Here is a 14,417-nt window from a genome sequence, read left to right as displayed (position 1 = left end):
AAGTTAACCAATAAAACGTTTTTTTACCAAACGTAGCACAATTTACATATGATTATAATATACATATGAAAATAAATATATATTCTTATGTAAATATAATTTTACTTAGTATGTACCTACATTTGCAAAATATTATCTGACTATTGGGCACGGCAAGTCGGGTCACGCGATCGTGACACGTGCTATAAACTGACTTTTAGTAAACTTACTATACTAATCAAATTAAAATATCGGAACGAAATTGCATAGAGGCATATTCTGATATTAAAAAATTACATCTTCGCCAAGGTTATGCGTTGTTGCCGTTAACTAGATATAAATATTAGCATTAAAGAGCACATCACTTTTAAGCCGTCACTCATGCGAACGCCAGCTGCGTAGCGGATTGCGTAGCATGTAGTTTTCTCGCGTGGCGTCGCATCACAGGGTGAGATCGCGCGGAAACGAAGGTTGCGCCCGTGACCGCGCCCGCGCCCGCCCGCCGTCAACATCGCAAGTAGCGCAGTATCGCGGCGCGCTCTCTACTTCTCGGACCTCGACCCGCCGGATTCGGTACAGCTCGCGACTCGACCCGATCTGTGATGTGCCTCGTGAGCTGATGATGTGCAGCCGAGTGTGTGTTGTGAGGAAGTGCGCGAGCGACAAGCGGCGGCGGAACGCGCGCCCATAGCCCGCCATGTGGACGCTCTTCATGCCGCTGCTGGCGCTCCTCGCGCAGGGCGACGGCGTCTCTTTCACTCCAAACAAGGAATTACTTGAATGTGCAAGGTTCGTTACAAAAACTTCATAGTGACAGTTCACTCAAAACTTTCAAAAATATTAATGACATGCTGAAACTATTTAAAACATTTTTGCGCGCTATTTTATAACAAGCAGAATGCGAAATAATTTTAGAGGTTAAAATTTGGCTAACGGCGCGGGGACCTCGGATGAGCTATAAAAATACGCTTGTTACGACGGCGTTAGATTCGGGGAGACGAGCTAGACATAGTTATCTCTCGACTAATCATACAAAATAATAACTTTACAGATGTTATGTCTTGATAAAACATTTGAATTATTTAAAGCTCATATAATTAGATCAAACGGTAAAAGGTACAAAGAACAACAATATTATATAAGATGTTAAAAGATCTTAGTCCGAGCTCAGATCGATTTGTATGGACTGTTACAATGTAGAACTAATTATAATTCAGGATAAACTCAGCTTTGTCATTGTAGTAACGTAAGTCTTGTTTAATTTTACCATCAACAACCAACAATTAAATGAAGATATAAATAAATACACACGCTTAAAATACAATAAAGTATATGTTATAGATGTTTAATATATACTAAAATCTAAACTAAAAACTTCTACAATTGAATCATTTCGATCGTGTCGAATGTGCAAAATTAGTGAATTTGTAAGATTGATCTCTGCTCAAGTCGTCCAAGGAGACGGGACGAGTCGCTTGGCAAGCCTCGTTGTTGACATAAACACTTGCGACTAACCGCTGACCGCCAAGCTTGGCCAGGTGCAACGATCTCAATTCTGACTGATTTAGCAGACATGTCCCAATTCAAAAGCGTGTGCGTACAACAACATAATGCCTAATAATAATATACTACTTAGACTTACTAACCGATGATTATTAGTTACATTTATATGTTTGGAGTTTTATTACTTTTTTTATTTAAACAAAGAAACTAAAGCAACAAACAAAGCCTTCAAAAATGTTTAATGGGTAAACGATTTGGGTTTTAATGATTTATAGAAAAGCGTGAAGCTGATACTTGTTGTCTTTCAGACAGGGTGAGATATATAGTTGTATTTAACTGACATAACTCCATTTCAAATGTTGGAAAAAAGTAACAAGTGAGTTTCGGGCTGGTTCTTTTCGGTAGAATCTACATTCCAATCCGTTTTTACCTTTACTTTTTCCTTGAGTTGAGTGATTTTATAGTTATGTAAAAGGACAATTTAAAAGTGCTTGTAAAAGCCTACTTGAATAAAGGAAAATTTGATTTTTTTTTTAAGAAATTCAATTTCTGTTAAACATAATCGTGACAAATGTTATAATATAATTCACAAGATTTATTCACAAAATTTTAAAAAAGTTACTATAATAATGGGAGCCATAACACAAATTTCCTAGCGAAGGTTATTGTATACCGTCAGGTTTTCTAAAGCAAAATAGTACCTATTTCTTGAATGTTTAAGTAACTAATAAAAGGAAATATTATTTGGTAAACAACAAATCATTCGTTCATTCATTCAGTATTGGGGTTACCCTTCTAATTACATGAAATACCACATTAAATACGTTTAATGTTCGTGTTACATAAATATTATTTCGTTGCGTTTTATAGAATTAAAAACATAATTCAATTACAAGGTTAGTGACGAAATGGTGAGGTTACGATTCTTACTCGGATGTTTATTTTTATTAGCCATTATTATCTTGGCCTAAAACGAATTTTACGGAAACACAAAACCAGGGCCCTATTCTGATGATTATATACTTAAATTGATGGAAGCTAGAGCTATTTTAATCCGTTGTCAATAATTCAAAAATATTGTGTATGTACAATTGTACATGATTCATAGCAAAACTTCAAATACATTTTAATGAACATAACTGAGCCATTAATATGCCCATTTTATATTTTATTTCTTACATTCAAAGACTATACAGTCAAAGTCAAACTTTCGTCGTTATTTTTGTCTTACTTTCTCACAGATCTCTGGACAGATTTTCTGGTAGGGCTAGTTGGGTAGATGTAAGAATCGGTTAATATTTCTTACAGCGCCATTGTCTATAGACGATGGTGACCATTTACCATCAGGTGGCCCATTTGCTATATCATAAACAAAGACTTTTGATTATGTATTTATTATTAAAATTTTATTAGTTCATATTAAAAATACAAACAATTCTAAGACTTAAAAGTTTTCAAAACAAGGTAAGCTTCCGATGTTCATTAATGCGTCACACTGACGCAAACTTGCCCAAATGTGATGATAAACTGAAGCCAATTGAATAAACAAACCAACTTCCTAATAGCGACACAAAGCGTACCTTGAACTTCTAACAGTTTCAAAGAACTACGGGAAGTGAATGGTTTATATTTTATAAATCATTAGATATTAGCAAATGATTTCAATGGGTATTATTAATATTAAACTATTATGAATATATTTAATTATTAAATCAACCTATCTGTAACGAATCACACACGTTTCGATGATTGTACCTATTTGAGTTAGATGATCGAGAAAGATTATAGGCCACAAAACTATGACAACCACACTGTGAACTAGAAATCTTTCACAAATAAAATCAATTTACCGTCAATTTTTTTAAATTTAGTGTGCTTTTTAGAAATCTAATTGTTAACAGATATGATGTAGTAATTTTATTTTATAAGGATACCTGTGTCTGTCTTTATGTATTCGGTATTTGGTACATTCGTCAAGTGCATGCTGGCGAATGAATAGCCGAACATTATTTTATTTAAAGTTGATTTCATGCTTGTCTAACGTGTTACAATACTCAAATTTTATCAACTTTTAATGCAAGTTTTAGTAGTTTTAGTCAAAAATTTTAGTGATTTGTCAAAGTATATGTAATTCTCAAGCAATAAATTTTTAATCGCCATTTTACATAAATTAAAACCAATTCTACCGAAAAATAGAGTAAAAGAGAGGGAAGAAATGGCAAGATTTTGATTAATATTGTGTATTCTGTATGAAAATTATAAAATGCACGTCTGAACGGTCTTAACCTAATTTTTTACATGACATTCATCCGAAAACTTCAAATCAATCAAATATACAGAACTATTTACATACAGATACAAGGAGGTAAACTTATATTGATCTTAATTATACTTATTTAGTATCGCTTAAGATGGCTATTGTCTTTAAGAGTTAATGGTAATTTAATAGTAGGAACTGACCAAAAATTATTATTCCGGTATTTGTATCATAAGAAACAAATATATTAATCAATTAATATTGCGTTTATCCACTTTTCCGTCAGCCTTTTTAAGACAATCATTTCGTACATTGTTTCAATATACCTCCTTATATTTAGCCAACGCTAGCCATGCAAGCGCACGAAAACTGTTTTTCTTGGATAAATCCCCGCCAACATTCATCTTTTTTGTACAAATTATATACACAAACCCTCCTCGTTTATTCGAAATTCAAATCAAAAACCGTTGACTGATTTAGAGAAAGAACGCGAAGACACAGTCAAACAAAGAGGGCAACTTTGTTTTATATAATTATAAAATCCAGTTAACAATGAATTTGTTTAAACATTTATAAAATTGCACATCATAACATAGCTTAGTATAATATAAGATAGATTCACAGAGTATCAATAGACAGTGTGCCTTGTCTGTACATACATTGCTCTATAGTCTATAATACGAGTATATCTTGTGCAGTTGGGTGGCCTTCGTTCAAAAGGAACACCGAGGTTCAAATCCGTGACAAACCAAGAGCTATTGTAAAGTATATAAGTAATCATTGCTCTACATAAAAATAATGAATAGACTATTGTATTATCCAGATCATTCAGGTCAAGTGGTGAGATTTCTTTTAATAAAACAAAATTCCAGATATAGTTAGAAGTTGTTTTTTTAAATTAATTACGTTACGAACACAGATAAACAGGACTTCAATATTTTCGATAAATAGTAGTCCTCAACAAAAGACAACATGCTTAATTTATTTACGAACAGAACTTACTCTGGTCGACACTTCTTGATTATTTTTTATTTCCAACGTGTTACAATTAAAATAACCTAAATAAAATGATAACATTCCAAAATTATATATATATTATTGTTAAATGCTTAAACACATATTTAGTATACAAATTAACCATTCAATATTTAACTAATTATACACAATTACCGTACATAAATTGCATATTTATACACTGTTAATATTACAAATACATAGTCAAATCAACGAAATTCCCGACACGATACATAAAACTTTCGATTTCGCAAATAATAGGAAATATGTGTTGAGAGTAACCGTAAAACTATAACACTACTTTATGACAACAATAACCTTTCAATGGCGCCAAAATTAACCAGTTAGCATCTGCGTCATTATTAATCCAAATATAACTAGCGGGTGGGGTAACTGTGACAACAGAAATAAACCCTCGCGCTGAATACCTTTCATTGCACCACAGTCTGTCGTATTCGTATATGCATAACTATTAGAGCAGTGATGCGTTTACGTGCGCTGATATGCATTGGCGAGTATAGATTTTAGTAGAGTACATTAAAGAATTGCGTATCGCATACAAATATAAATAAGCTGTTTGACTGGTTTTTAAAATACATTTTATATTATTTAGTAGAGGTTAAGGAACTCAGTAAAAGTTGTTTGTTTTTAATTCTAGTACATATTTGCTGAAAAATATCAAATTAAAAATTCCATATTTAAATAGCGCGCGAAAACGCTACTTTGACAATATGGCGCTGCAATGGGGTCGGTGACGTCACTTACCTGTATTGTAATCTGTGGCACATATAATCCACATACAGTAGGCAAACGAGGTTAACAAGCAAGTGACGTCATCATAAGCCCGACCAATCAGGAGCGTTTTATGTCACGTGACAAACGTTTAAAAAAATGCATTTTTATTTATGACTTTTTTAATAAATTAATTATTATGTTCAACTTTCGTCAATAAATAACCGTTTTCAAACTCATAATATATACTGATTTTAATAATTGACACTTTATTTGTCGCATTGTCAAATAGTCTATTGTAATTGTTTCTGAGTATTTTGCATACGTTCTTCCGGTAGAAGTATGTTTTTATCAACGTAGTGAAAGTACTTCTCCAAGTTTAAAGGCGAACTCGGCATGCATAAAAGTAAACTGAAATCGTTAATATCACAATAAATGTAACAATAACAATTATTACAATTGTATATAAAAGAGTATATAATTATTACGATAAAAAATAATGTATAAAAACTACTTTAATCTAAAATAATAAGGTATAGCTATTATCAAAACAAGATAACTAAGGGTTATTTGTAAATAAAAAATTCAATAATGTATTACAGAATATTCGATGTGTAAATTTGTGATGATATTATTACAAATATTCATCATTCTTGTTATAGGCGATGACAGTTCTTAATTTGTTCTCGAAGTCCTACATTTCAATGTTGGTTTATTTAGTAACAGCTTTTGGAACTACGGTAATTAATTTGTTTAGTAAATCTAGCTGATTTATCTATAATACCTGAAACAATTTTCACACACACAGTATTTAAGTGGATAATTATAGCTACGATTACTCTCATGAATAATATTCTTAAACCAAATGTAACGATAACATTTATTTACGAGTCATTCTATTCTATCATTAAGATTATTATGAAAATGAGTCCGGACAACAGGTATGATTCTTTCTAATATAGTACAGTCGGTGCCGTTCGAGTCGTTTCGCAATTTTTTTTCATTCGTGGTTGTTTTTTGTCTGAAATTCATTCCACGGTATGACACTCTCGCATAAAAAAACTATCGCCATTCAGGACACGGCGCCCCACATCCTGACGGAGCGTGGCGATAATCGGCAGAGATATGTTTAATTGGCGAGCATGGCTTTAATTACGCTCGACAGCGTGAGATCTCCACCGACGCGACGTCGACACTCGTGCCTTCTCTCGCTACGCTCTCCCGTGCAGATTCGAAGGGTAGCCATTGCTGCTTAAATTATAAGACTCACTTCTATACAATTAAGGAAAAAAAAATGTAACGAAAAGTTTTTCTCTTTCAAAGTTTTCGTTTGTAACAAATTTCTTCCAAAATGTGCTACTTTTCATAAACATAAAATTGCTTGTAGGTATTATTTTTAATACTCAGCGCTGAAAATAAATCCACAACGTGACAAACGAATCGCTTAACATTTAGCTTAACGACGTACACTACGTATTTTATGACAGACGTCCGTGAAGGCCCAAAGTATCTGTTTAAACTCAGGTTACTTGATATGAATTAGAGAAGATGCTTTCCTCTGATGTGTCAAGAAATCTGGGCTTGCTCTGCAGACGACTTGGCCTGACGCCAAGATACGACACATACCTGCCATGACAGGCTATCAAGCGCTGTTATCCAGTGAATAATTGCTTTATTATATCTTATAAATTAAAATGTATATTTATATATCATTCATAGATTTATCGACTTCGACAACGTTTGACCGATCAGCGTGAAAATTGGCACAATATACATATTTTTCAAGGAGGTTTGTATATTATTCACTTCAATGTAACTCGCCACTAGATGGTACTTGGCTGCAGTGCTAGCCTGCTATACCATAAATGACTTACGTATTTCGTTACAATGTATTTTTAATTGTTGATATCAAACCTAATTATGGAGTCATTATTTTTCATTTCCATGAATAGATTGTTTTGAATGTTATGTGCTTTAAAATATTACACTCCTATAGTCGACTATTTTAGCTTATAAGTATAGAAATCTTTTTCTAAACCCAACTTTGCTAAAATATTGAAATATACATATTTTATTAATAAACAACATATTATTTTGTTCTACCAGATCTTTAACTTTATTGAAATATTTATAAAAAAAACATTAGACGTAATTCTTTATAGACTTAAATTCTATTTTGAGAAATGTCCTAAATTTATGAAAATAGAGGCATAAAATATCAGCGAAGTATAAACGTGAAACGCTTCTACAGCCAACATTATAAACTTATAAACACTTCAATAAAATTTTATTTGTTTAACGTTGGAGGGAATAAAAGTACATTTTAAAATAAAACAGATTCTGCCAAAGATTTAGGCTCATTATTACTACAACCTACAACAGAACAGCGTTATGCAATCATCTTCAACCTTAAAAGTCTAGAAGGATTTCTTCTTAAAAAAGAACATTTATTATCCACTAATTGTCGCCTGCGGCTTTATTCTCGTTTCACCGTCAGTTTTTGGGTATAAAAATCCTATGTCCTTTCTTTAGATTCAAACTCACTTCATACCATATTTCACCAAATTCGGTAAGTGGTTTGGCCGTGAAAAAGTAACATACAGACAGGCAGACAGAGTTTCTTTCACATTTATAATATTAGTATAAATTACTTTTTGTTTACTCAAGTATTTACAGAGGAGTCACTATTGTTTTATGTTCATTCATAATTTGAATGCTATTTAAGCGCTTATAATTCAATTAAAGAAAACGTGATTTAATGATCAAACGTTATTTAGAATGACGATAGAATACAATCCATTTAGCTTGGAACGCATTCTAATTTCCCTATGTTCAGTCATTTTTATAAGTATTACAAATATGTAGCAGTTGTATAAAAATCACTCGAAAAACTCATTGGTAACAATCAAATCGATGAAAACCATTTAAGAAGCTTTTTGGAGTGGCAGAATTACATTGGATAAATTATACACACCTGCGTGTGTTTTTCCATACTGTCTGCGGTATAAATTATAAAACCGAAATTAAATACAAAAGTAAGAGGTACTCACCCGGCCTTCAAGCCGTAATCTTCAGTTGCGATTCAGATGCCACTATTCTGATATTTTTGGACCATATTCGATCGTTAAATGGTAAACAATGTCTAATATTTGATATCGACTAATAAAAAATAACATAGAATATTTTAAGATCGTTGAAAATAGTTAATATTAATACATATATGAATATAATTAATATTAAAATAAAATATACTATGTGCAATACAACGTAATAGAAAGGTACCTTTGCGCAATTACATATAATTGATTCGTTAAAATGTATAATTTGACTTTAACGCATACATACTCGTAAAGAGATACCACTTAAACTTCTACATCTGAAAATGTTACCTACAATATACTATTATACTAGATAGTGGAAAACTAATAAGATAATTGAATTTCACTACAAGTCCACTTCTAGCATGCACTGATGCATTTTGATGCACGAAAGCGTGAACACTGCCAAGTCCCAAATTCCAAACTGCTACTGAGAATTTCTGTAGAAAAATTCAATATAACTATTGGATATAAATATTGGACAAACCTGGTGTTGGATCTCAGTACTTTTGGATCTGCTTCGTTTAGACCAACGAGGCAGCTTTTTGGCCAAGGATAAATACCAAAGAAGCAAAGTAATTAACTTACGAGTAATATGTAATAAAATACACGATACACGCGATCGATATGAAATCTTTTTGCTTCAGATTTTTTTTTTTGTAAAACGTAAAGATTGTTCCATTCAAAGTCTTAAAGGCTAAGCGAGCGGGAAACGGATAGTACACTAAAGAATTTAGCTACCTGTACTCTATTCCAACCATAAGAGGAGAAACTCCAAATTAACAACATTTGACAGACAAATTTACGCTATATCATTGGTCGAGAGCTTCATTAATCCATGATATTCACTATTGATTTGCGAAAAAAATGTTTTATGAACGTCAAAACTAAAATAAAAATAAAAATATACTTTATTCAAGTAGGCTTTTACAAGCACTTTTGAATCGTCATTTAACAAACTATATTAAGTGAAGCTACCACCAGTTCGGAATGTAGATTCCACCGAGAAGAACCGGCAAGAAACTCAGTAGTTACTCTTTTTCGACATTTAAAAATACTGTCATGTTAGTTAAATACAATTATATATGTATGTAATATATCCTACCTGGACGTCAACAAGTATTAACTTCATTCCTTTTTAACATCTGTATAATCTTGTATTGAATGCCGCAAACAATAAAAACCTGTCAAATTAAAAAAAAAAAAACTATTTTATACCACAGATTGCGCAATTCAAACAATTCTCCAAAACAGCCATAATAACACTACGAAGTATATAAACGTTAATAAGCTAAATAATCTATGGTAAAATATGCATATAATTTAATTTAAATCAAACAAGTGCAAACCGATGACCTAGAACGATAATAGAAACAGTTTTTAAAACTTAAGTACTTTCAAGTTGTATGCGTGTATTGCAGTGGATTAAATTAAGTGTTAATATTCGACACATGTCATTATTGAAAATTTAAGAAAAATATACGTAAAGTGTTCGTGTTGAATGCGTTTTATTCTACACTAGCTGTGCCCGCGACTTCGTTCGCGTAGTTGTCGGAAACACTATCATGATTATCGTTTGATTGCTCACGTTGGTTTTTGTTATTATAATCGTCAATAAGATTTAATAATATGTTTTACAGTACTTTAGCGTAGATTATATTTTTAGTTTTATTTTCTTGTGGTAGAAGAACATACTGATTTTGCCCGCAACCCGATCTTGACAACGCGACATATAGTTGGCCGTGTGAAAAGCAGTCTTGACGTAAATCGATTCCTACGTGTTTAAATGTTTGGCCCTGTGATTTATTAATGGTTACGGCAAAAGATAACTTAATGGGAAATTGAATTCTTTTAAAATTAAAAGGTAAATCATTTGGAATCATTGGGATGCGAGGTATAAGCACTGTTTGACCAACTGCCGGACCAGTCAAAACTGTTGCAACGATCACGTTATTGCGAAGGAATTTTACTTGAAGGCGGGTCCCGTTACATAAATTTGGTGGTTTAAGATTTCTGAGTAAAATTATCGCAGCACCTATTTTTAACTTCAGGGAATGTGGTGGAAGGCCGCTCGGGTTTAAAGAATTGAGAAACTCTTGTGGGTAATGGACAGCATCTTCTTGATCCATTACATTATCAATAGATGTGTAGGTAGTTATATCGCCTGGAAGTTTGGTTAAAATTAGGTCGTTAATTTCGTCAACGCTACTATTTCTCGCCGCCAATATTGCCCTTTGACACATCCATTGGTAATCTTTATTTTCTATTTCGACGATATTAGGGTAAACTTTTGATATTAAATCCTCTATGCTAGTCACTTTTTCTCCTAAATCGCGATCAATTTCAATTTTATTTTCAGAATGAGGTACTTTTCCATCTCCTATTAAAAGTAACTTTGAAGGAAAATTTGTACTTCCTCCCCCCAAATGTGCTCTCATATTCGTAGATAGTTTTAAGGTATGGACAAATTTCCATAACGGTGAACTTTTAAGGTAAGACCTTACAATGTCTGCTCTAGTTCCTCTTAAAATTACCGGTAAAGTTTGTCTAAATAAATTACCAACATCTGTGTTTTTATTGCTTATTGTTATACGGTCAATTATGACAACCCTTTTCTTAAACATAAAAGAAATATTGTACAATAGTGTACGATTGCGAATATTTTTTTGTTAACAATTCGATGCAGGTGTATCGACATCTGGATGTAAGACAAAAGAAAAAGTCAATTGTAAATAAATAAATCACAAACAAAATTCATACTCTGCCAAAACAAACAAAACGTTCAACAGGAAATGTAATAGTAAATCTGAATGACTTTTCTTTGTCTTGGATTAGGAGAAAAGTTCATGAATTGTAATACCTGACGGTAGACATGTTTGCTTAAACACTCAATTTTGATTCCAATTTTCTGTCATTATATAGGACCACTATGTACGTATAGGGTTTAAAAAAACATCAAGAAGAAGTGTATTTATCGATAGACCAGATTTACAAATTTGGAGTATATCATATATTTACAAACCTACCTTGGCTGACACCGCCTCCAAAAATAACAATAATTTTAACTATAATATATTATCGTAATAACTTTGCTGACTTTTAAATAGTCTAAATATTTTTAATTTCATTTTACATAGTATAAATCTAAAAAATATTGTGATCATTGTTTGTTATTCATAGGTTTGTGTTAAGTTAGATTTAAAGTGGGTAGGTACATACTTATCTCCTTGCGTGGAAACACAGAACGTACCTACATATTGGTAAGTAGAATAAGTTACTTGATTATTAAGTTGTAGAATAATAAGCAATTATTTTTTACTTTTTAGAGCATATTATTTTTTTTCTCTTTTGAAGTCGGTTTTTTTTTGTCAAAATTTTTGTTTCTAAAAGATTCGGCCGAGTATCGCTAACGTGCTCCTTAGAATTGTTCCGTTCCCTTCCGTACCGTTACTTTGTCATGGATCCTATGCTCAGAACCTTACCAAACTTTCACCATAGTACCCTTGAAGTATATCCTTTATAATAAAAAAAGAATCATTAAAATTGGTTGGCACAATTTTGAGTTATTCACCTATTTATCGCGCACATATATAATGCACATTTAAGACTTATATCGTTTTCATAAGGATACCATCATCGTAACAGGATAAAATTAAAATGGGGCCACACGGGAAGCACTACCTTTCAAACAAAAAAAAATTATCAAAATCCAGTGAAAAGTTATGAGGTAACAGACATATAAAAAAAAAAAATACAGACGAATTGATAACCTCCTCCTTTTTGAAGTCGGTTGAAAACAAACAATATTAACTTAAACGTAATAAGATAAACAAACCGAACAATAAGAAGTTTAGATTGTTTCTCCTTTGGTGTTATTATTTCATAAGGTGATTATAGTACAACCGTGTTGAATATGCTTGAACGTAATAGAAATTACTTGAAATATTGAACTACTAATTTATTTGTGTAGTCATTTTAAACGATATTCACCTATTTGCTTATTTGCATAATTTATTTTCTCAGTGATGATTAATCTGCATCGGTGAAAGTATCGCTCGCCAGTTTGAACTTTTTTACGTGTGTAATGTAATTTTTATACCTTATTTATACCGTGAAACGTTTGAATTGTTTACTTGCAAAGTACGAAGGAATGTTCATTGAAATTTTATCTTATATCGTAAGTTAAAACTACAGCAGATTATGATTTAAATGTAACCGATTTTAAACGATAAAAAATAATGAGCAAATAAGCTGATAACAAAACCTAATTTTGATAAATAATTTAACTATTAAGAATGTTAATTTTTTTAAGTCGTTATGTGCATTGCTACTTCGCAGAACTACACCCGCGGGTGAGAGTGGCGAGCGCGGCGGCGGGGCTGACCCGCCTCCCCCTCATCCGCCGCCGCGCCCCGCCTGCTAGCACACTCTTAACAAATAGACATATAGTGTCACGGACTTTTTTTTTATTATTAAAAGAGGAATATATCTTTCATACACATTTTTTGAGTAACTTAAAACGTTTATGCTGCGCACGCATCGAAAGTCCATAAATGTGAATAATTTTCCCCGTTTTTGCAACATTTCTCACTGTCGCTGCGCTCCTATTGGTCGCAGCGTAATGTTATATAGCCTAAAGCCTTCCTCTATAATTGGACTATTCAACAAAAAAAGAATTTTTCAAATCGGACCAGTAGTTCCTGAGATTAGCGCGTTTAAACAAACAAACAAACAAACTCTTCCGCTTTATAGATTAGTATAGATAATATATGTAATTTAAATCAAGTATATGTAATTATTGTTCATTGAAGTCAATCTGTAATTCACGATAAGTTATTTTATATGTTTTTAACTTAATATCTGGACTGGTCTTACATACATATATACGTAAGTAGATAGTAGATATCAAAAATGGTAATTTTTTTAAGCATTTATCAGAATCTCATATTCTGTATATAGGTATTAATTAGTATTAATCTCCAAGTTTCATTGATTATAAAAAAAAACATTACTGAACAGCGTTAGACAACTCACAGTATTCTTTAGAAGTTCATTTATAATCACGACGTTCTCTATATCGGAATATTTGTATACTAAAACTTTATTCTGATTCTAATGTTTAAATATCAATGTCTTCATATACATAAAAAATGTTTAGGGCTTATGCAATCCCGTCTGGTTACCGCCCACTCATCATATTTTTATATTCTACCGCTGAAAAGCAATAAATAGTATTGTTGTGTTCCGGTTTGAAGGGTGAGTAAGCCAGTGTGTTTACAAGCACATATAACATTTAGTTTCCTAGTTTAATGGCTCATTGATATGATGATTTGAGAAACAAACAATATTTCTTAAGCTCTATGGCCAGTGGTAACCACTTACCATCAGAAGGCGCATTTGCCAGTCTACCTAAATTACATAAAATTAAGTATAATTTCCATTAAGCGGAGTCAATCAAAAAGTCTTTATATACGTTTTCCTGTCGTGAGCAAGACAAGCTATTTACTCGCAAGCAGTAAGCAATTAATAGTGTTCACTTCTGAACTTTTACAAGTCTGTTACAATGTATTATTTACGGTTGAGAAGGTTACGAAATTAATGTAAAGTTATATTTAAATTGTTATTCAATTCTGTAGTAGTGTAGTTTTCGTTCTAGAACAGTTCGTATGTAATAATGAATGCCAGTATCGCGTGTAGTTGAGATTCAGCCACATTTTGGACAAAAGTAGACCTTTGTAAAGTTCACATGGTAATAAAACATGGTATAATACCTATCTTTGGAACCAATAACTTTTAGTCTCCTTCTTTTCAATAAAATATGAAAATATTCTTAA

At 32.2% G+C, this 14,417-nt stretch overlaps 1 protein-coding gene across 7 annotated transcripts in view; it reads left to right on the top strand.

Moving 5' to 3' along the window:
• Nucleotides 1–256: 256 nt before the first annotated feature.
• Nucleotides 257–14,417, top strand: part of LOC113400120 (glycine receptor subunit alpha-4-like) — a 27,627-nt gene continuing 13,466 nt past the window's right edge. Inside the window, exon 1 of one of the 7 annotated variants that reach the window (XM_026639564.2) lies at nucleotides 257–768. In XM_026639564.2, coding sequence (XP_026495349.2) covers nucleotides 677–768 — 92 coding nt within the window. In that variant the 5' untranslated portion in view covers nucleotides 257–676. The remainder of the gene's footprint in view (nucleotides 769–14,417) is intronic. The other 6 variants (XM_026639567.2, XM_026639562.2, XM_026639566.2 and 3 more) reach the window with 6 other exon arrangements.

This window comes from Vanessa tameamea, chromosome 8 (genome assembly GCF_037043105.1).
Source record: "Vanessa tameamea isolate UH-Manoa-2023 chromosome 8, ilVanTame1 primary haplotype, whole genome shotgun sequence".
In the NCBI taxonomy this organism is placed as follows: Eukaryota; Metazoa; Arthropoda; class Insecta; order Lepidoptera; family Nymphalidae; genus Vanessa; species Vanessa tameamea.
The sequence above is the reverse complement of the archived record's forward strand: the minus strand, read 5'-3'. Positions and strand labels throughout refer to the sequence as shown.